Source organism: Akebia trifoliata, chromosome 4 (assembly GCF_017979445.1).
Source record: "Akebia trifoliata isolate Shusen 1 chromosome 4, ASM1797944v1, whole genome shotgun sequence".
NCBI classification, from domain to species: Eukaryota; Viridiplantae; Streptophyta; class Magnoliopsida; order Ranunculales; family Lardizabalaceae; genus Akebia; species Akebia trifoliata.
The window spans coordinates 12,484,183-12,505,997 of record NC_141378.1 but is presented as its reverse complement, the minus strand read 5'-3'; the positions used below and the strand labels follow the sequence as shown (position 1 = coordinate 12,505,997).

General features: G+C 35.4%; 1 protein-coding gene across 3 annotated transcripts in view; it reads right to left on the bottom strand.

Annotated features, from left to right (window-relative positions):
• Positions 1–916: 916 nt before the first annotated feature.
• Positions 917–21,815, bottom strand: part of LOC147403849 (transportin-1-like) — a 37,040-nt gene continuing 16,141 nt past the window's right edge. The window contains exons 15-30 of one of the 3 annotated variants that reach the window (XM_086439598.1): positions 18,585–18,710; positions 18,423–18,497; positions 18,187–18,258; positions 17,942–18,052; positions 12,819–12,902; positions 11,506–11,613; positions 6,309–6,410; positions 6,139–6,201; positions 5,991–6,065; positions 4,043–4,114; positions 3,829–3,953; positions 2,809–2,860; positions 2,655–2,723; positions 2,509–2,568; positions 1,538–1,615; positions 917–1,406 (exon numbers count right to left, since the gene is read on the bottom strand). In XM_086439598.1, the coding sequence (XP_086295724.1) occupies positions 1,404–1,406; positions 1,538–1,615; positions 2,509–2,568; positions 2,655–2,723; positions 2,809–2,860; positions 3,829–3,953; positions 4,043–4,114; positions 5,991–6,065; positions 6,139–6,201; positions 6,309–6,410; positions 11,506–11,613; positions 12,819–12,902; positions 17,942–18,052; positions 18,187–18,258; positions 18,423–18,497; positions 18,585–18,710 (1,275 nt within the window). In that variant the 3' untranslated portion in view covers positions 917–1,403. Of the gene's footprint in view, positions 1,616–2,508; positions 2,569–2,654; positions 2,724–2,808; positions 2,861–3,828; positions 3,954–4,042; positions 4,115–5,990; positions 6,066–6,138; positions 6,202–6,308; positions 6,411–11,505; positions 11,614–12,818; positions 12,903–17,941; positions 18,053–18,186; positions 18,259–18,422; positions 18,498–18,584; positions 18,711–21,815 lie in introns of all 3 variants that reach the window. The other 2 variants (XM_086439597.1, XM_086439599.1) reach the window with 2 other exon arrangements.

Genomic DNA, 21,815 nt, shown 5'->3' with positions numbered 1-21,815 from the left:
ATTTTTATTTTTTTTAACAAATAATCTTTTTTTTTTTTTAATTATCAACTAATTCCTATTTTTCTTAACAAAATATATAACAATTAGATCAATAATATACAATTTTATTAAAATAGATACACAAAAAAGTAAATAAATTGATAGGCCTTATAAAGAAGATTAGGTTTTTTCAACACCAATAGTTTTCAACATATGCTTGTATTTTCGATTGAGTTCAATCTAATCCACATAAGTGAAGGATTACTTCAGAGATTCTTCAGATTTTGGGGACATTATTCACTAAAATCTGATTTTTTACTTGTTATAATTAATCGATAGATAGAAGTGAGTTTTTATCATTTATTTTCATCACATTTTCTTCTTGGCATTGTATTTAATCGTTTTGCAAATGAATCATACTAAACATCAATTTTATCTTTATAATTTGCATCAGTACGTCAACACTGAACTCATGAGCACCATTTTAATAGGCATTATGATCTATTTTTTCGATACCGAAGAATTATCATTTTTGGATTGATAATTACATACCAAACAATTACTTGTATGAGGCCCATGTACAAAAGTTCGGTATGTATCTAGCAAAAATTATTGAAAGGTTGCATCTGGGTAAAACGAGTGAATGGGTGTGGCTAAAAAAAAAGTGACTGTAAATAATCCGCCCTTTCTTAAATCACAAAATATGAGAAATACTTGTAGAACTTTTCATTTCAAACAGAAACCATATTATCTACAAAACATATACATAATTAAATTATATAATTTAGTTAAGATTTTAGTGTTTTTTTTCAAAAACTAAAAATCCAACTTCTTTATAACCGTGTTTTAATCAGTTTAGAGCTTTTAGATATGTCCATATAAATAAAGATATGGACCAGATTTTAAAATTTAACCAAACACCAGTCAGACAAAGAAATCCCAGAAAACCAAAACTGATGAAAAATTATTTCGGAAAGAAATCCATAATAAAATCCCCAACTACAGCATATTTAGGATGTCCAAAATCCCTCAAACTTCTACACCAACGTAGCCAACCAGTCAAAATAAAGAATAAACAAATCCCCCACCACTATAAAATATAAAAAAAATATATAAAAATCATCGAAATTACAGATCTAAACCCACATGGAAAAACAATTATGACTTAAAAACGGCATATAAGTTTTTATAAATATATAAAACACGGAAAGGGTCATAATGGTCCTGAAGTGCTTGAAAAGCCGCACCACGGGATACTTCCTCACCTCACAATTCAACTTGAACTCAGTTTTTTTTGCAGCACCATCTTTCAGAAGTTTTAAAGAGGTTGCCCTTAATTCAGGCTCTTCTCCAAGGACCAAGAGAAATTTTCTCTTGCTTCTTAAACTGCAGACCTTTGGCTTTCCCATAAAGCAATCACGGCTTCACTACATCATCCAAAACATATGAATAATTGGAAACAATATACCGATGCCGCATAAATATGACTCTGAAGCACATACTGGAAGATTCGTCAAGAGTAAAATCATAACACTTGTTTGATTGAACATGATCATACTTGATATTTTGACAACTTCTCCTTCACCGGGGGCTCCAAAGCAGACATGCACTGTTCCCAGGCTCCATTCGGAAGCATCTGTGCAAATATTGGTCTGTTAAACTCTATGGCATTTCATCTTTGTAAACATTGGAAAAAAAAATGTTTTTAATAGGGGTGCAACTTGGTCCAAACCAAACCGATGGCTTTGTTTCGGTTTTGAACAAGTTACAGCGGCTCTGGGTTAAGAAAATAGGGAACTGATCTGTTTTAAGGCTCATTTAGAACCGAACTCCTAATGAATTACTACTTTTTAAGAGTTGGAATGTAGATTAATGAATTTTTTTTTTATGGATAGATAAATGACTTTTTTCTAGAAAATTTCATGTTCATTATTTATTTGTTTTTATTTATCAAAAATATGTTGCTTCCAAGCGGGTTTTAGGATATTGGCAACCCATAGAACTGAACCGAATGAAACCGACCTTAGTTCTGTTTGGTTTGGTTCAGTTCTATGAGAAATTTGGTTTGGTTCTGGTTCTCTCTGTCAGTTCCATTCTGATTTGGCCGCAACCTGAACCAAGTTGAACCCCTAGTTTTTAATATTATCATTCACTTCTTCTGCTTTTTAAATACATAATGATATTATCAAACTTGGCCAAAATAAAATTCAGGTCTAACATAATTAGAATAATAAAAAATGCTCACCCCGTATTGTTTACTAATCTAAAGATTGTAGTCTGACAAACTATTTTTATTTGTCGAGGAAACAAACTAAAAGGAAGAAAAAATTAATCCTTAACCCCCATTTAAATGACCGATTTTTCATGAAATTTTAGAAATTTAATAAAAGAATACATGTAGAACTATGATGACTTGAGCTTCCTGATAGACGAAATTGTTACTTAGGTTTTGAAAAAGGAAGAATTTCAAAAGTTCACAGAGCAAGAAAAAATAAAAGATTGGAATGATGTTTTGAGAACAAAGCTGACCTGCTTATACCCACTCAACACTTGGCAAACTTCATTGTGTAGATCCTCACTCCTTATTTCCTGTTAGAAAATCATGAAGTGAAAAAAAGTTGGGGCCATTCTATAAGAATTGACATTTGGAAGTTTGAAGCGTAAGCCATTCTTACATGCCAACTTGCAATAGCTTTCCACATGTAAACAAGTGAATTCAAAGCACCTGATGGATTTGATCTAACCTGTACAAGTTTTGGGTAAAATTTCCAAGTTGTAGTTATTGATCTCTCAATCTATATGGAGTAATAAAGAAAATCACATGCATACCATTGCGCATAGACCCCGGAAGGCATCCTCTTTCTCAATATCATCACGTATCCTGCCAATATTCAATTGCTTATGAAAAACTGTTTTAGAGTATAGAAAGAAATGTTGAGCTCAATGCTTAGAAGGAAGAAATTGAGCTCAAATCTTTTAACAATAGCTTGTTTTAGACAACAGAACAATCTAAAAATATTCGAGAATATATAAATCTATGATATAGATTATAGAGTACCCAAAGTACGAGGCAATTATCAAATTTCCAGATCCAATTGAGGGATATCTCTAGGGAATATGGTGTACATGCATGATTAGTGACTCTTGCCTACCCAAGTTCTAATATAGTTTTTTTTTTTTTTTTTTTGAGTATAAACTTATTGCTGAAGAAGGAAGAATGTATGAGATGACCAACCTAAAAAAAACGAAAAAGGAGAGCATGATACAAAAGCTACCTGGAGCACAGTGACGCTCACCTAAAAACAAAATCTTCCAAAAATACACTTCTAAACTCAGCAAAAAGTTTAAACCAAAAAACTATAACCCAAGGATCGACAATCTGATATCCTGATCAGAGGCTTCCCCTCCTTGAAAGCATCTCTTTGTTCCTTTCCAACCACAAACCCCAGCAAAGTGTGAATAAGTTTTAACTCAGTTGGAAAGAATTTTGTGGGTTTCTTGTCTGACATATTGTTATAATCCAATTGTTTCCATAGTATATAAGGTAATCACCATCTATAACAGATATTCAAAACATGTGCATATTCACAACACTTATAAAATAGATTTTGAGGAGCATCCAAAATAGTGAATATTTGGCCTAGGAGATCTCCATCAAATACACGGTCCAACCTCTCTACATGTGCACCACGTCCACCATCAATGCCATCCATATTATATGCAAACAATCTATCATAGCTTAATACCAGATTGTATTTCACTAATTTCAAAAAAAGAACATAAATTAACACCCCGTGGATAAATAAAAGACCCATTCATCAGCAGAGGAAGAACATGAAGTCATCTTACATGGATAAAGCATCACACCACGATTGCATGAAATGTTCCATATGTGGTGATACAAGTTCTGGACAGACCCAAGCGAGTCTCCCAAGAGTGATGGCACTATTTTCTCTGAGTGACTTGTTGAGCCCCTATTTAGCATCAAGAAACACCAATAAAAATAATGAAAAGCCAAGAAAATACAACTAATAATTGAAGCAGCAATGAAAGAATCAAACACCTCTGCGTGCTGAAGGATTGGGACTAGGCATGACATAACTGTCATCACAATAGGAGAAATTTCTTGATGAACCTGAAATTTAAAATTGAACACTCACAATCATCGTTCCAATATATCTAAATGCACTATGGTTAACACCCATGCATATGGTTCAACCTCGAGGGTATGAAACAAATAAAAACAAAAACAGCACTCCATCGTCATATCTAAGTTTGTAGAAATAATATGAATGGGCACAAGCAGATTGATAAATGCCCAATATCTGAAAATAATTATTCTACCACTGCAAATATATTTTCAGTAACATCATAGTACATGATTCGGTTGGCATTCTAAGCTCAAAGACATCTAACAACATTCCAACACTTGGTTGATAAACGCTAAAATGTACTCTAATTTGGAACAAGATGTTGACTATAGTATTTGGCTGGTCATTTTATCAAGCAATAAGATACTAAACAAATAGTTGATTCAAATATCTCTTTTTGTAGGAGTGTTTAGTGTTTACTCATTCAGCCTCAAAGTATATGAAGTATTATTTGCAAACAAACGAGAAATGAGTTCCTAGTTTCAATTGGTTTACATTAGGGGACTAGCTTTGAATACTTATTTTTCTGCTCTAATTATATATGAAGCAATTGCTCATATTCGAGAGCACATACCTTGGTGCATCTTACTTGCTTACGATGTAGTGTCAGTTGATGAGACTGAATAGGGATCTATAAATAACTAGAATTATGGAGAGAGATGTTAAGACTCCAATGGCTTTAAAATAAGTAGAACTAAAAATGAGTACTTTGAGGAGTGAAGAGAAGGATGGAGATAACGTGGGAGAAGTCAAAATGACTCCAACCCCCACCATCGGCCCATATATATATATATTAAATCTAACATAAAATGAAATTACACATATACCCCTATTACTAATAACTTATTACTCCTAACAAGGTGTCGATATCATCTTATTGTCGTTTATCATAAGTATAGTAATATGGTCACATAAGCATGCACATACAATCTTCGATGCTCTAATTAGTTTAGATAGATTAATAATTTATTCATATATTTAAAGAATAAAAATATATAATACTATGTGAATATGGTACTTAATTGTTTGTTCATTAAGAAAGTGATTATAAGATGTATATAGTCAATGTGACATTATTATTCTCCTATTCATGAACAATATTGTTATTTCTCATTTTTCATAATAATAGGTGACATTATTAAATCAGCAAGAACAAATTAAGTGCACACAGGCATAACCAGTTGATAAGAGCTCTAGTATATGACTTGAAGATACAATGCAGCACATAGAACAAAAGCCAACTATGTACGTCATATGATTCCATAGTGTAAGACAACAGTATTCCCATAGGCAAAGTTTACATTCACAGATCGAACTGTAACTTTTCTAGGAAAATCTGCAGTCATAATATTTTAGCCTTTGCAAAAAGGACATTCCATTTCTAAGAATCGTTTTACGTCAAACACCAATAACAATCCCGTGTTGGACCCATTTTGACCCACTTTCAAAAATATCTCATATTGTCTAACTATATATTAATGAAAATGTAGTCAGTAGCCCCAATCGACATTAAACTAAGGGAAAGCCAATTCAAATGGTTTTTTCATGTTCGACGAAGACCGATAACCCCACACCTGGAAGGAACATGCAACTTGAGGTCCTCAAAAAGTTCAAGGAAGACCAAGAATACTGTGGGTTAAGATAGTGAGAGCAGACAAAAGACATTGCTTTATATAAAATTGAATGCAGGAACAAGAGTCACTCTGCCAACCCCAAGATTTTTTACATAAAGTATCTCTTTCTTTTTTATTGTAATATCAGAAGCAACTGAGATATGATTATTATAAAAAATAAATTTAGCACCATGAAGCAATTTGGTAATAGTTTCGTTGGACTAGTTTCAAATGATGGAAAACTTACCTTAACTGCTAATTCTCCAATAGCCCAACAAGCATTATTTGCCACTGAAACAGTCTCCTTCAGCTCAGTAGTACTCTGCAGAGAGAATATGTGTACAGGCTCAGACTGCCAGGTGTAAGGTTGAGTACTGAAAAAGAGAACCACTTACAAGCTGTTTGGCTGCAACATTAAGAAATTCGGATAGACGTGGATGCAAATGAGAGGGACAAACCTGGTCAGACATAATAAGGAAAGGATGATATACAATAAACATTAAGTCAATCAAGACACCTAAACCAGGAATATAAACCTTTAAACAGAAAAATGTTTCCAACTCACTCTTGCAAGGTCACCTAGAAGAGCAAATGCACTTTGCCGGACATCAAAAGCATCATCCATGCAACATTGCAGAAGTAGATCCCTCAAATTGCTTTGAGCAACCTATAAAACAAGTCATATAAAATTTGTATGAGAATATATGCAAGTGACAGAAAAATCTTAGTTTATAAAACTAGAGGAGCCAAAACAAAACTAGAATTATTGAGAGTGATGTTGGAATTCAAAGGCTTTAGAACAAAAAGAACCAAGTATGTGGAATGTAGACTTAGTTCTCACACCCGAGAAGATGAATGTCTAGTAAAAATTGATCGTCTAAAAATACCCTGAAGCAACCACACCCGTCATCTCAGATCTACCATACATAATGATGGAAAAAATGAGGAAGATATTTCCCATAGAATCAAAAGCTAGATGATTAAAATGGAGTGTGTTTCTAGAGTGCAATGTGACAGACGTATACCCTAAACCTAATCCATTTCGAGAACTTCGAACAAATCCTCATAGCACCTTTCCAAATACTACATCCAAATGGAGTCCTCACCTCTTCACTCTCGCATCCGTAAGACTTTACCCCGTATCTTGTCTTAATTACTCTCCTATCAAGCTCGACTTCTCCCCAAACCACCACAACCACTTTCCTAGAAGCACCGAATTTGTGACCCTAAACCCACGGATGCCTAGACTCCGTCTTTCTTTGGCGCACGGGCCACTTTCCACTTGACTAAATGAAACTTTTTGTTCCCATCTTTGTCATTCCACAAAAACTTTCTGATCATCTTTTCCAATCTTTCCTCCACACCTCAAGTAATAGGGAATAAGGATAAATGATATACTGAAATATTCGACAATGTGCTTTTAATCAATGTTAGCTTCCCACGCTTGGAAAAGGTACCATGCCCAAGAGCTCGACCTATTGACCATCTTCTCTAACATTGAATCCCAAATGGCCTTTCTCTTGAAAGTTGCTCCAAGCGAAAGGCCAAGATAAGTCGTCAGAAAGTATTCTCTTTGGTAACCGAACATCATAGCCCACCTACAAACCTTTGACACTCCCCTTACCCCGAACAACTTGTTCTTACCTAGATTTATATGAAGCTTGGCAATCACCTCAAAGTAGCAATTAGGAATCTCACCTGATCTACTAAGGTATCCAAAAGACTAAGGTATCATCCGCAAATTGCAAATGCCCCAACTAAGAATCCTATCAATGCCCCTATAATAGATGCCCTTCTCAAGAGTCTTCCCAATGCTTCCACCACAATCACAAACAAGAATGGGGACAAAGGGCCTCCTTGTCTTAGACCTAGAGAGCTCGTGTAGAAACTAACTAGACTTCCATTCACTAGTATTTAAAATGAGTAGATGATACACATTTTTTCTTATAAGTTAAAATTTATTGAAAGAAAGGATGGGGACAAGAAGGCCCCTAAATACAAGAACTTATCAAAAGAGGAGAAAGAAAAGAAAAAAAAAAAAAAAAAACCCACTAAACAGCCTCTAAATTACAAATGTACCCCCATCTTACAATGACATCCTCAAAAAAGATCTCCTTAAATTCCTTGAAAACCTTTCCCAAAAAAATAGCAAGCCCAAAATAGACAAAATGAGATACTTTGACTGCAACTCTTTTCCTTCAAAAGTGCGTGTATTCCTCTCCTTCCACAAGATCCACTTCAAAGCTCTTAAAGAGAAACCCCAATTCATCCAAGAACTAAATATCTCCCATATGGTCCTTGAGAAACAGCCCAATATACCAAAAAGGCCACGGAAATGATACCAAGCATGACGTGCCATAGCACAATGCAAGAAAAGGAGATCTGCGGTCTCCCCATTTTAATAGCACAATAAGCAATAGTTTGGAGTTATGATGATACACATTTCATCACCCACTCTATCCATAACACCTTGAATCGCATATACTACAATATGTACCCCAAGAAGCCCTAACTCATGTGATCATATGCTTTGTGAATGTCAATTTCGCCCACTAGGTCTGGTTTCCCCTCTTTCATCCAAGAGTTGATGCACTCGTTTGCAATTAGAACTCCATCTAGAATTTGCCTCCCTTTGACAAATGCACCTTACTCTGGACCAATTAGACGTTGAATTACTTCCTTCAACCTATTTGCCAACGCTTTGAAGTCATCTTATATGTCGATTCCACTTGGTTAATAGGTCTAAAGTCTGTACTGTGCTCTGCTCCTATCTTTTTTGGAATCAAAACTACGAAAGAGTTATTTAACCAATGGTCCAAGAAATTTCTCTCCTGGAGATCCCTAGTGAGCTTCATTAAGGAAATCACGGAAAGCTTAGGAACTTGGTTTATCAAAACCCACTGAAAAACTCTATAATTTCGGGAAAAAAACCATTTAAAGCAAAATAAAAGCGATAGTGTTCAGTTGACTGGTATTCAAGAGTCAGACACACATTTTAGTAATCATAAACATGTCCTTTTAAGTACATAAAAACAAAAAACAAAAAGTCTGCCTTGATCTGGAAAGGTAAATTTCATGTATTTATTATTTACAAGGCTCCTTTTACTTTTAGTAATTATAGTATTTTTTTTTTACCTTTAAGTATTTCGTTTGTATAGGAAGTATTTTATATCTATTAGAAATGTATGAAAAATCGATTATACCAATCAACCTATAGGAGTTCATATATGTGTAATAGTTTGATAAGTAATAATAATATCATTGAGAAAAAGGAAAAACCTACAATACAACCCAACTCCCTAATTCATAAGAAGGCCATACAAAAATCGATAAAACTAGGAAGGATTCCGACAGTACTAGGTCCCACCTAAAAACTATCAAAGTAAATACCTTTCCATTCATAGATCACAGAAAAAAGTAAGGCTTTGTATTCAAAACAATGCTCTCCACATCGTCCTATTTCCAATTAGACACATTTTTCTTCTTCTATTTCCAAATGCTCCAACAAATTGTAAAGGGGGGCAAGGCCCAAAATGAACCTACCTGGAAAAGGGACCACATTAGATCTTCTACTACCAAAAAATATTCACCATACTTCTAACCCAACAACAACAGCAACAAAGCCTTATCCCAAAGACTTCAGGTCACTAAAGGAATCATGTTCTTCAAGTCCACTCTATCTAGAGCCAAGTCTTTTGTTATTGAAAGTGAGTTCATATTTGTTTCCACTATCTCCATCCACATTCCTTTGAGTCTTCCTTTTTCTCTTTTAGGACCTTCAACTTTAATATTTATGCTAACTTAGGCTATAATCGGCATTCTTTTTTTTTTTTTTGTATAGGTTAGCTTTTTTTTAATGAGCTCATTAACTCAATGCTAGCAGGATTCAAACCCAGGTCTTTGCTATCATCACCCAAGACTTTACGAACTAAGCTAATTGGCACCTGCTATAATCGGCGTTCATTGAACATACCCTTACAATTTTAGTTGTCTTTTTCTTAGTTTACGATCTAAGCTACACCTACATTTTCACGAATGCGTTTGTTTCTAATTTTATCTTTCCTAGTCTTTCCACTCATCCATCTCAACTTTCCCGTCTCTACTTAAACTCAATTTATTAGCATGATGTTTTTTTTGACTGCCCATGATTTAGCCTCATAAGATTGGTCCTCCTACCATCCGATAAAAAATTTCTTTTAACTTGATTTCCATTAGGCCCTTGTGGGATTTGGGATTCAATAGGGATTTCAATGATTGGGAGATTTAGGAACTAGCAAAATTGACTAACTAGCTTGATCATACCACAAGGGAACCATCGAGGATTGATAGTAGGGAGTGGTCTTGCAATAAATGTAAATGCTTACCTGTGAAATCATTATTCTCTATTTTTCAGACTTCCCCTAAATTTATAGCCCATTTTCCAGTATTGCTAATTTGGAGCTCTAAGGTGCTTTCGAAAGTTTCTTTCTTTATCGAGTTAGCCTCTCATGGAAGAATTCTCATTAGTGATCTTTTGATCAAAAGAGGTCTTACAATGCCAAACTTCTGTTTTTTGTTTGAAGTCAGAGTGAGTCACTTAATCATCTTTTGTTGCACTGCCCTCTCAATCTGCATCTGATCTCATTTCTTAGTTCTCTTTGAGATCTCTTGGGTATTACAATGTTTGGTTTTGTCTCTTTGCCGATGTTAGGACTAATCACTATTCTCTGGGAGTAAGAAAATCTTGTGGAGTTTCCTTCCCTCTGTAATGTGTAGGGGGATTGGGTTGGAGAGGAATGGGAGAGCTTTTCAAGGTGTGGAATCCGAAATCCACAAGATTATAATCAATATTCTAGGGCTGATGTTCTTTTGGTGTAAACTCTGTCCAGAGTTCAAGGGTGTTTTCTTTGAATATTTTGTTTTTAAGTGGAAGTCTATTGGTTTGTGATTAGCCTTTTGTTTTTCTCCTTAATGTTGGTCATCTCAACTGTCTTTTGTACATTCATATCCTTTCTGAATAAAATGTTTACTTATAAAAAAAAAAAACACCTTTCCATGATTTCCCGAACGTTTGGAAATTATGTTTCAACAAATCATTTCCATTTCTGAGATGACTGGACTATTCACCATAATTAAAATCTAGAAATTGGGCCAACAATATTAGAATCGAGCATTCAGCAAGTTTCTGAGCATGATATCACATAGGGACGTCATTCACACTTACATCAATGGGCCTGGCTTTACCCTTTGTTTTCATCATTTACCACGGAGTAGACGGTACAAAAAGCATCAAATAATGTGGACTTTACCTCAGATAAAAAAGGATAGACCTTCAGAACTGCAAATAGCATACTAAAATTCCTATAATATCAAACAATGACAAAAACACCAAGAAACAAAATCTGTATCCGTCTCTGGAGTTTGCAACGGATACAAAGATAAAGGTTAAGGATTTGATAGAGGAAAAGAGAAGCAATAAAGCAATACATCTTACGTTGAGCAGTTTATAGAATAATAGAAAAGAATGTAACACTAGGATCATTTATATAGAACTGCAAATGATGACCCTTCTTGATATAGCAATTTTTTTGGTGTGCACATCAGAGAAAAGTAGGTTGTAACATATCATAAAACCATTAACAAATACCAAAAAACTACTACAAAATTATAATTCTTTTTTATTGATTACGACAAAAATATAAATAAATACAACTCTCAAGCAGGCACACGTACAAAACAAGAATGAACACATTCCTCATATGAAATTCTGTACAGGGGATTACCAAACTCTCAACCCCACCACCAAGACCTTCTGCAAGCCCTGAGAGCAGGTCTAAAGAGCATACAACAAACTCTTTGTCATATTGAACTCCAGCTGACACAGGATCAACCTGCCAAGAAACCATCAATCAGGGGAACAGAATTGAAAATTAACAACACCACCAAGAGAATTTAAGAGAGGACAAGCTTTTCAAAGTGCAACATATGTAGGACAACCAGCTAACAGATTGCAAGAGTTTGTGATTCCAAGTAAACTTTGATAAGCCAAGTACAGATAGAATCATGGTATAACAAATATAAGAAAATTAGGATACAGTTACCGATAAAATTTGGAAACACGTGGCGCATTAATACATTTGTTCAGTTATGTGCACATATGAATCTACAAGAAGAGAGATTCCGCCAAAGGATTCAGAGAATATTCACAGAAAGTTCACTAATTTTTTGTTTCATTAGTCGCAAAAGCTCATTTTGTGTTGTTTTATTGGGACTTGACAAATCCTCCTTGCATGAATAAGATAAAATTCAACAGATAGAAATCACCAACAATTTTTTTGTATAACTCCACCAAGAAGTGCGTCGTACATTCATTTAATCATCAATGCCAGGAAGAGAATGCTACATGGAATTTGACAGGAGGTTCATCTAATTTTCGAAGACTGAGTAAGTATCAAGTTACTCAATTAAAACATGGTAGATCCAATTATATTGTACTCAGAAAGTTATGGCTTCCACCAAATGCCACATGAAACACTCTTTTGGACCAGTTTCTGATGCGCGATGAAGAAGACAGAAGATGATATACTGGGTAGGGAATCTGATTTTGAATTGGTTAAGGAGTTGGGGTACGATAGGATTACCATAAAAGCTTGGTGTAAATGCAAAAAGGGTTTAGGTTGCGAGGTTTAATAACAATGTTTGCAATTACAATTAGGGTTTAGGTTTACGGGGGTACAAAATAGGATTATGTGACCTCAACATGACAATGCATTCCATACTACTATGCTTGAAACAAAATACAAGAAACCTAAACTATTCAAGGAACACAAAACCTTAATTATCAGTTTTACTTATTTAATTCTGTAAGTCTAAACAATGCATCCTATTTTCTATACTAGTTTATTTTTGCAGCAAGAAAATGGCAAATTACAAACAAGAATCTACTGTCAAGTAACTCAGTTTTAAGAAAAGATTTAACAATAGATCAACAGCAGCAACCTCTGACACAACACGAATGCATTATGGCCAGATCTAAAAACTCAAGTTAACTGACAGAATTTAATACAAAAACAAATTTTGAATAAATCACAGAAACCTTTGCCATTTGTTGGATCTGGATGAGGTTTAGGCACCTCTGAAAAACAGGTTCAGCAAACTGAGAAAATCCAGGACCTAATGCCTGAAACAGATAGAACCAAATTATTCTTTCAGTATTGCTATGATCTTTTGGTATTCTCACTTAGCCTACAAACTAGAGAATAATCAACATTTCATAGATGAAGAAAGACACATATAGATAGAGAGGAAAAGATAAGAACAAAATAGTGTTAGTAGGAAATATTAAAAACAACTTATGGATAATAAGATGTGTTTGTCTGAAATTGGGTCCCTTTTCTTTCCTTTATGAAAAAAACTCAGGACAGTTGGAAAAAAAATCTACTCATGCTGGATTTTTTTTTTATAAGTTAAAATTGCATTACAACGGGGGACAAGAAGTCCCAAAATTACAAAGCTTATCAAAAGAGAGGGAAAAACAAAGAAAACCACAAAAGTGGCAACTAATGCTGGATTTAGTTACCAGTGTTACTTTTTCAGAAATTCAAATTGAAATAGAAAAGCTAGTCAGTAGTTTAAATTAGCCCTACTGTTAAAACTATGGCACTTTTAAATTAAGAGACTTATTAAGCAAATTGTTAACTAGTTAATCAGTGCACTGAATTGTGTAGGAAGCTATTAGTTTGTCAGTCCAATTTCTTAGACCAATTGTTGGTTGGAAATTTGAGTAAGACTATTCAGTTGGCTACAGTTAGGTTACTTGTGGACTATTAATGATGCCACTAACAGTGATAGGTTGACGATGGCCAAGATGTATATAAATTTTTATTAATACGTCAATATAAATTATGTTTTTTGACCTCTATAAGCATTCTTTTTTTTTTAAGTAAAATTTTATTGATAAGCATTCTCTTTGCTGGATTTTTCTTTGTTTTGCCTTCTTTATAAATAAAATTTCATTAAAAAGGAAGTCGAGCAGACAAACCAAGGATACAAGGAACAAGACGCACTACTCACCCTAGGCTGCTACTCAGTAGAAATACTACAAGCCCAATCCCACTACCCAAGAAGTCTTCAAAAGGACTCATTTGGATTCCTTAAAAAACTTACCCCAGGAAAAAAAAGGATTGAGAAGATAATTTCCTGAGACGATTTAATTGCTCATGATTCTCAAATAGGAGACTATTCCTCTCCTTCCATATGGTCCAATAATTAGCGACAGAAGCTAATTGCCCCCAAAGAATTCTCTTGGCAGCCAAGCAGGACACTCCCAAGAATAGCCAACTCTCAAACAGGGAGCCAATGGAGTATGGAAAACCACACAATGCCCAACAGCGAGAGGAAATGCAACCAAACCTTGTTTTCCATCCTACAATGAACAAAAAGGTGACGAACAGATTCCATGTCGCATTTGCACATATAACGTAAGTTCAGCACCAAGACACCCCGTTGAATGACATTGTTTACGAAGAAGATTGGATATTAGACCGATTCACTTCATTTTGGATAAATTACAATCTACCCTAATAGGATTTATATAGAAAAACAAATCCAACAGATTTGATCCACATCTAATAAGAATCAATCCTAATCTAATCAAATCCCTAATAATATGAGCCTAATATCTATAGAAATGATTGGATGCATCTTAGTGCACCTTATTACATAGCTTCCTATGTAATACTCTAACATCCTCCCTCAAACTCATGGTGATCGATGATCATTGTGAGTTTGCTAAAATCAATCGCCTCCAAGAACTCAATGCCAGTCCGAGTTGAATCGATGTCGTTAATCATTGATGAAGATTTGCCAATGATAGTATGAGTTGAATTGTTGCTGTGAAAATTCACTTGACCCTTTGCTTTGTGAGTGTCTTCCTATGAAACATGATGTATCCAAATATGTGGAAAATCAGGAGCAAATAGCTCTACTCAAATAGGCATCGATTGGCCATTATCGGTTTAGGCTTAGATCAAAACCTAACGGATTTTAATCCGAAACATGAGATTGGGCTTTTATGGGCCATGATGAGCTTGATCAAAATGGATTCAAAGGCTCAAAATACCATAAAATGAACTTGATCGATGAAAGGGGCAGAGGTTCAAAATAGGTAGGGAACTTGATCATTATGGATTCAGAGGCTATTTGGACTAGAAAAGAGTTTGATGACTATAGATTCAGTGGCTCTTTTGGATTAGGAGATATTTGAGTGATATATACCCAAAAGCATTTTTTTTTAAATCACAAAATGAATGATGGGCTTAAGCACATGGACAGATAGGCCAAACTTGGAGCTTTTGGACTATGGGGTTGGGATTTGTTTTCTTTTCAAAGGTAGTTTTTTTTTCTCCCAAACCATGAAGAAAAGGAAAAAAAAAAGATTTGAAAACGCTCATTTCTTGTCAATGGCATTCGGATAAGTGAATCTTCTCTTTTGAATTCTCAGTCTTCAATCTGGAAATATTTCCACGATAACATCTTGAATAAGTTTGCAGATCCCATGGTGGTATTTCGTTGTTTCTATGCAAAAAGTAAACAAATGGGGCTTCCTCTTTCAACTTTTGATTCCCAAATGTTTGATGAAATACCAAGATGAACTAATATATAAGTGATGGCTGCAAACACAAAGGTGGATGGACTTTGGAGAGATGGAGGCTAGTTACAAGGAGTTGGTGGCACCAACAAATCAACGATGAAGGTAGTGAGTGGTGTTTGATGAAATTTATTTCAAACAGGCGTGAGTGAATAAAAGGATTCCAAATCTGGCAAGATAATATAAAGTAGTCCTGATTTATGATAAATGAACTACCAAGGAAACATGGTTGTAGAAGAAACAATGGGTCCGGTGAACGGCGGTGGCACCACCCACCGGAATGACCAGAAACTTTAAGCTTGACCAGGAGATCAATGCTCTGATACCATGAAAAAGATTGGATATTAGCCTGATCCACTTCATTTTGGATAAATTACAATCTACCCTAATAGGATTTATATAGAAAAACAAATCCAGAGATTTGATCCAAATCTAATAAGAATCAATCCTAATCCAATCAAATCCCTAATAATATGATCCTAATATCTATAGAAATGATTGGATGCATCTTAGTGCACCTTATTACATTGCTTCCTATGTAATACTCTAACAGTTTATAGTAAGGATTTTGCTAGAAACCACCAACCACTTAAAGAATAAGACTTTTGATGGGACTTTCGGACCACACTGGGTTGGACCAGTGACATGGATTAATCACAGCTCTTTAAAGTTCATAAGAGGTTTAATAAGAGTTCAACAATCAAGCCCAAGCCCTGATTTTGTGGGATGACAATGAAGTGGGTCCCACATAGGAGCTTCTTTAATTGGTGGAGGATCCACATGGGTAGTTTAGGGATTGCAAATAATAGAGAGCAGTTGTATTTGTTGGCAGATCTAACTATTAAATTTTTTAGGTAGGGGTAGTTTAGTAATTGCATAAAGTAGGACCAAGTTATGAAATCGCATGTCTTATTTTACATTTTTTTATAGATATTTTGATTTAAAATATATAATAAAAAAAAAATGCAGTTTGCTCTTTTTCTATTGAATGTGTGAACCTTTAAGAAACCCTATGCCTGATTCCTAAATACTATTGGTGTGAAACCAATAGATCTATTTCATCCACCCTGAGTGTGATTCCAAGGATGATAGTGGTGTGATACCAATAGATCTCTCTCTTCAATTCTAGGCGTGATTCCTAGTATCTATTGGTGTGATATCAAATTATCAATACATCTATCTCTTCTTCTCAAGAAACCATAGGTGTGATTCATAGGATACTATTGCTGTGACATCAATAGATCTATCTATTCTTACTCTCCACCATTATTTTTCATCTCAACCTCTAGATTCTCCTCCTATTCCTTCTTCAACATACCCAAAACCCTACATACATTACTATTGCTTGTTTTACTTGTTTAAACCACCAAATACCTATTCCTGATTTCTTCCAAAATTATAAACTCTTCTTTAAGCCTTTTAGTATTTATTTATAATCTTTGACCAAGGAGTGGTAAAAGGACGTGATCGAAAGGAACCTATCCTAACATCCCACTATAATTGATCTTCCTCCTATGATGCCACAACAACCTACAAAAATGCTACTAACCAGACATTAAAGACCATTCTAAACCCGAAGTCCCAAGATATACTCAATCCCGAAATCAAGAAAGACGGGATTAACATGCTTTATTCTGAGACAATGCGTATCGACTAGGAAATTGGTCCATAAGAGGGGAGAGACCATACTAACAACGCTACCAAAACCGGATTCTACCTCCAACTCCTACTCTAAATACAATTTTGTTGAAGAACTCCTACTGCACCCTAAGGATACCATTCCAACCCCCCAGGCCCCAACCATATGATGACCTTGTTACCCTGCTTTCCCATCCACATCTCTCCTCTCCAAACTTATTTCTCGTAACTCTCCTCCATGAACTTTTAGAATCTGATCTAAACCTCCATAACTATTTCCTAGCATTACCATATTCATATATCTCAGCCTACGGAATCCCAATCCCCAAAACAAATGTGGCTCCATTTCCTCAGATAGAATTTCTTCACCCCTCCTTCCCTGGCACATAAAGTCCTTGAAGAGTTTATCCAGCCTGACTTCCACGTTATGAACAATGATAGGAAATCGAGTGGAATATTGGACAACATGCTCTTGATTGACATTATATTGCCCCTTTCGATAAGTATATACTTCCTTCCATGAGCTCAACCTTTTACTCACCCTCTCAATGATTAGATTCCACATTACCCTACAATTATAAGGGGTAAACACAAATACAAATCAAGGAAAGAAACACCCCCCCCCCCCCGACACTCCATTGATGCCACCTACAAATCCACTTTAGTAATTCTTCCCATTACAAACACCTTACATTTTTGCAGGTTCACAATCAGTCAAGACGCAGCCTCAAAGCATAAAAAGAGCCCACAAAAAAAAATATAAACAAATAATAATAATAATAATAGAGCTGCTATTTCCACACTAACTTTTACTAATGCCACACCAATTCCTATGTAAATCACCAAAGAATTGCACACAGTTGGTGTGGCATTAGTAAAAGTTGGTGTGGCAATAGCAACCCTCAATAATAATAATAATAGCAACAACATACCTGTGCTATGGATGTAAAGCACTCAAGCAACGGAAAAAGGTCTTTGTCTGAATTGGAAAGTTGCTGCCACTTTGATATTAATGGAGGCATCAGAATATCAAGATATCTGGGCTGTAAATCATTACAACAAAGTATCACCAGTGTAAAAGTGTCAAATGATTCTTCAGTCTTCAAGAACTCTGTCAATATCACCTAGCAGGGTAAATAATATGAGCACCATCTTGGGAAGAACAGAGAGATGGTACCTGATTTAGCTCCCCTCCAACAGCATCTGCTAAAGTACCAATAGCATCATACACAATTCGGATGTTTCGTTTCTGAAGAAAAATCAGAGAATTATAAAAGAGAATAGGACACAACAGAACCAAACCCTTAAACAGCATTGATACTTTGGCATGTATTACTGTAGTCAATTAATCAGTCGCACATTTCATCAAAATAACAAATTACAGAATTAAATAACGGAAGGCCATTAAAAAACCTGATATCTCCCAAAAGCACACAAGAGATGCTGCAGAATAATTTCCAAGCGTGGTGCCAGCTCTTCTGCAGCTTCCTGTCATTAAAAAGCCAAGGTTGAGAACTAAAAGAATGGAGTCAAGCGGGAAAAAAAAAATTATTGAGCTAGAGTTACAGAAGAAACCTCTTCAAGTGTAGCAAAGGCTGAACAAGCAGCCTCTTGCACCCGCTTGTTAGTATCTAACACTCTTCGTAGAAGACCCATAAGAACTCTGTCAAATTGATCATGGCCTATTTGATGGCCAGTACCCTGAATAAGGCAAGAAGAAAAATGCAAACAAAAACCCCAAAGGCACACTTTAATTATTTACAAAAGTTAAAAGAGAAATAAGAAAGTTCTAAAATAGTCTAGAAGAGAAAGACAAGCATTGCATATCATAAATCACATAAGATGTTTAAAGACCAACAAAAAATTGTAGAACCTGCACTTAAATATACAATATGTCATGAGATTGGCCTATCGCTAATTAGATAGTCAAGGTTTTTTTTTTTTTTAAAGATATAGTATAATTTATATTAGGAAAAGCGATGGTAGCTGATCATCAATGAGGAAAATGTACATTAATTTTGCTCCCCAGCTTACAAAATGAATCTCATCTGAACAGAAATCCCTAATGCCTTGCCCTCTCTCCCTCCAGTCGGGAACTAAACCCTGTGAGTGAGAAATATTGAATGACATGGCAGGCAATATTAGATTCAACCCTTATCAGAGATGACCTGTCTCGAAACCAGGATATACAACCACAGGATTCCCTATGTAGAATAGAGATACAATGAATCCCCAACAAGGATTTCTGTTCCACCAACTTCACGGCTCATTTACTATCTATTTTCATTCCCGACTTTAAAACAAGATAATGAGTTAAGGTATTGAATCCTATATATAGGAGGTCTCAGATTTTGCATTAACATTTCTTTTCAGGTCTAATCATATCTAGGCAGGAAATCATCATTCAATTAGGCCAGCAGAACAAATCTTGAATCATTTTATTCCCCAAATGCAAGTAAGTCTTCAATAAAAGAGGATCGTTATTATGGTGTTTTGCCTCTTCACATAAATTCCCGTCGTTATTTTCAATGTCTTCTAGAAAAAAGAAAAAAGAAAAAAAAAAGCCAGAATATAAGATTCAATGGTTTGATTTGGGACAAAGTTGTCTTGGGACTTTGGCTTTGGGTGAGGCTTTAATGATTGGAAAACTAAATGGCATCACCTCAGTGTTGGCCACCATAAAATTTCCTGATCAAACTTGGCACAAAGCATTGCCCCTATAACACCCATCACCCCACATAGAGCCTTTACAAACAATTTGCATTCATGACACTCTACTAGACAATAGTGTTATAAAACCCTAGCAAAAGGGAAGTCTAGCCATACTTAGGTTTCGAGGCCACGTAGAGAGACTCCATTAGGGCCTAGGCGTCCACAACATTGGAATAAGTACCTCAGCACGCAACCCAATTGATTTCTAAGGGTTAAACAAACATAAAACCTAACCCACAACAAGAAGTTACCTACCTAAAGATGGTCGGCAGACATGCATACCAACCCAATTACACACACGGTCCTAGCAGTAGTATGTCAAAAATGATGAGATAATCTACTCAACATACTAAGCATCATGGATTTGGCAATGAATGGTATTCCACAACCAAAATTTCCTAAGGATAGGACTCAAAACTTGTATGAATGGAGAGCATTCCCCTGGGACATAGGAGGATGGGCAGACACACAGGAAAAAATAAAGAAATCTAGCAACATTAAGCATTCCACTCCAGGAAAGACCTTGTTTGCAACAACTCACGCTTCCACAAGGGAAGAGTGACTGCATTCAACCGTTTAATTAGCAGTAGGCAAATTGCTGACGATTTCTGTGTTATGTGAAAAGCTAGTAATGAAAAGGTCAGTAACCTTCTAATTCACTATAGCAGGCCTCATAAGATCTGGTTCTACTTTTTTTTTTATATTTCATACAAATGAGATCGTCGAACTTATTCGATAGTTGGTTCAATCATGCTTTTAGTACTAGAGGTAGGATCTAAGGAGGAAGTTACATTTTTGCAATTGGCAGGCAGATTTCATATGTATGTAAATATATTAGACCGTTCCTCATTCATCGTTGACCTTATTCAGTAATTGGTTTGCTCATGCTTTCAGTAGGAAGTTACCTTTTGCAATTAGTTGGCATATTTTGGAAAGAAAGAAACAAAAGACTTTTAAGTAAACCAATGAGTGCCTTCAAGATGTGATATTGGTTGTTAAAGACCATTTACTTTTATGGTATAAACTTCACATAGATTTCAGGAGAGAAGGGGTCGTTCAAGATGATTTCACCTAGATGGGACTCTCTTTTATCCGAGAGGATGGTTAAAGGTTAAATGTTTTTTACCTTTGATTATGTCGATATGCTGGTGTTTAGTGGCCAAGAGGTGCATTCTTTTAGTTTTTTATTCACCTCCCCTAGAAGGTCCCCTCAACCTCTTGGGCATGCTCTTCCACACATTCCTTGCTTTTTTTGCTCTTTAATAAAATTTCCAATATATACCAAAAATAGAAGTTGTGGGGCCAGGTCACAGTCTAAAACCTCTTTTTTTTTGTTTTTTAATTGGGACAGCTAAGTTTGATAAAATTTTGACTATGGATCATCCATGGAGTAGAAGGTGATCCATTCTAAATAGAGTGCTGTGCAAGGCTAGGGAAAAGTGACGGACCATCTCCTCATGCATTGCACCATCTATAGAGAAGCTTGGTAACCTTTTCTTCAAACATTTGCGATCAGATGGGTGACGCCCAGCCATATGGTCAGGATGGAAAAAGGGTGGTATTCCCCTTGGTAGATACCTTCAAGGTTTAAAATCTCATCTCGAGGCAATGTTTTGGTCAAGAATGTTACAATGAAACATTCCAAAGCAGACGGAACTTTGAACCATGGTTACCTTTGAATCCATGCCCTTGTGCTATTTGTTGTTGGATATGGAAAAATGCAATAGTGGGATCTTCAAGTTAAAAGAAAACAGTGTAAAAACTTCATACTTAATGAAATTGTTTTTTATCATATAAAAATTATTTTCATAAAAAAAAATTGCTTTTTTCCTTTTTTCAAGTGTTATGAGACCAATAAACAATTCTAAGGACTTTAAAATCTTAAAAGTACTGAAATATTAGAAGTGGCATTTGTGGTGTATAGATGGATTAAACAAGATTTTTCTCCTTCAAATAAGGGGGGATCCATGACCGTATGTCATTGTTATCAAGGTCTAAAATATCATCTCGACTTACGAGGCATACTCACAGAAAGAAAACAAGACTGTCCAACTAAGACACTCCGACACAGTCCAAGTAAATCTCAAAATGTTT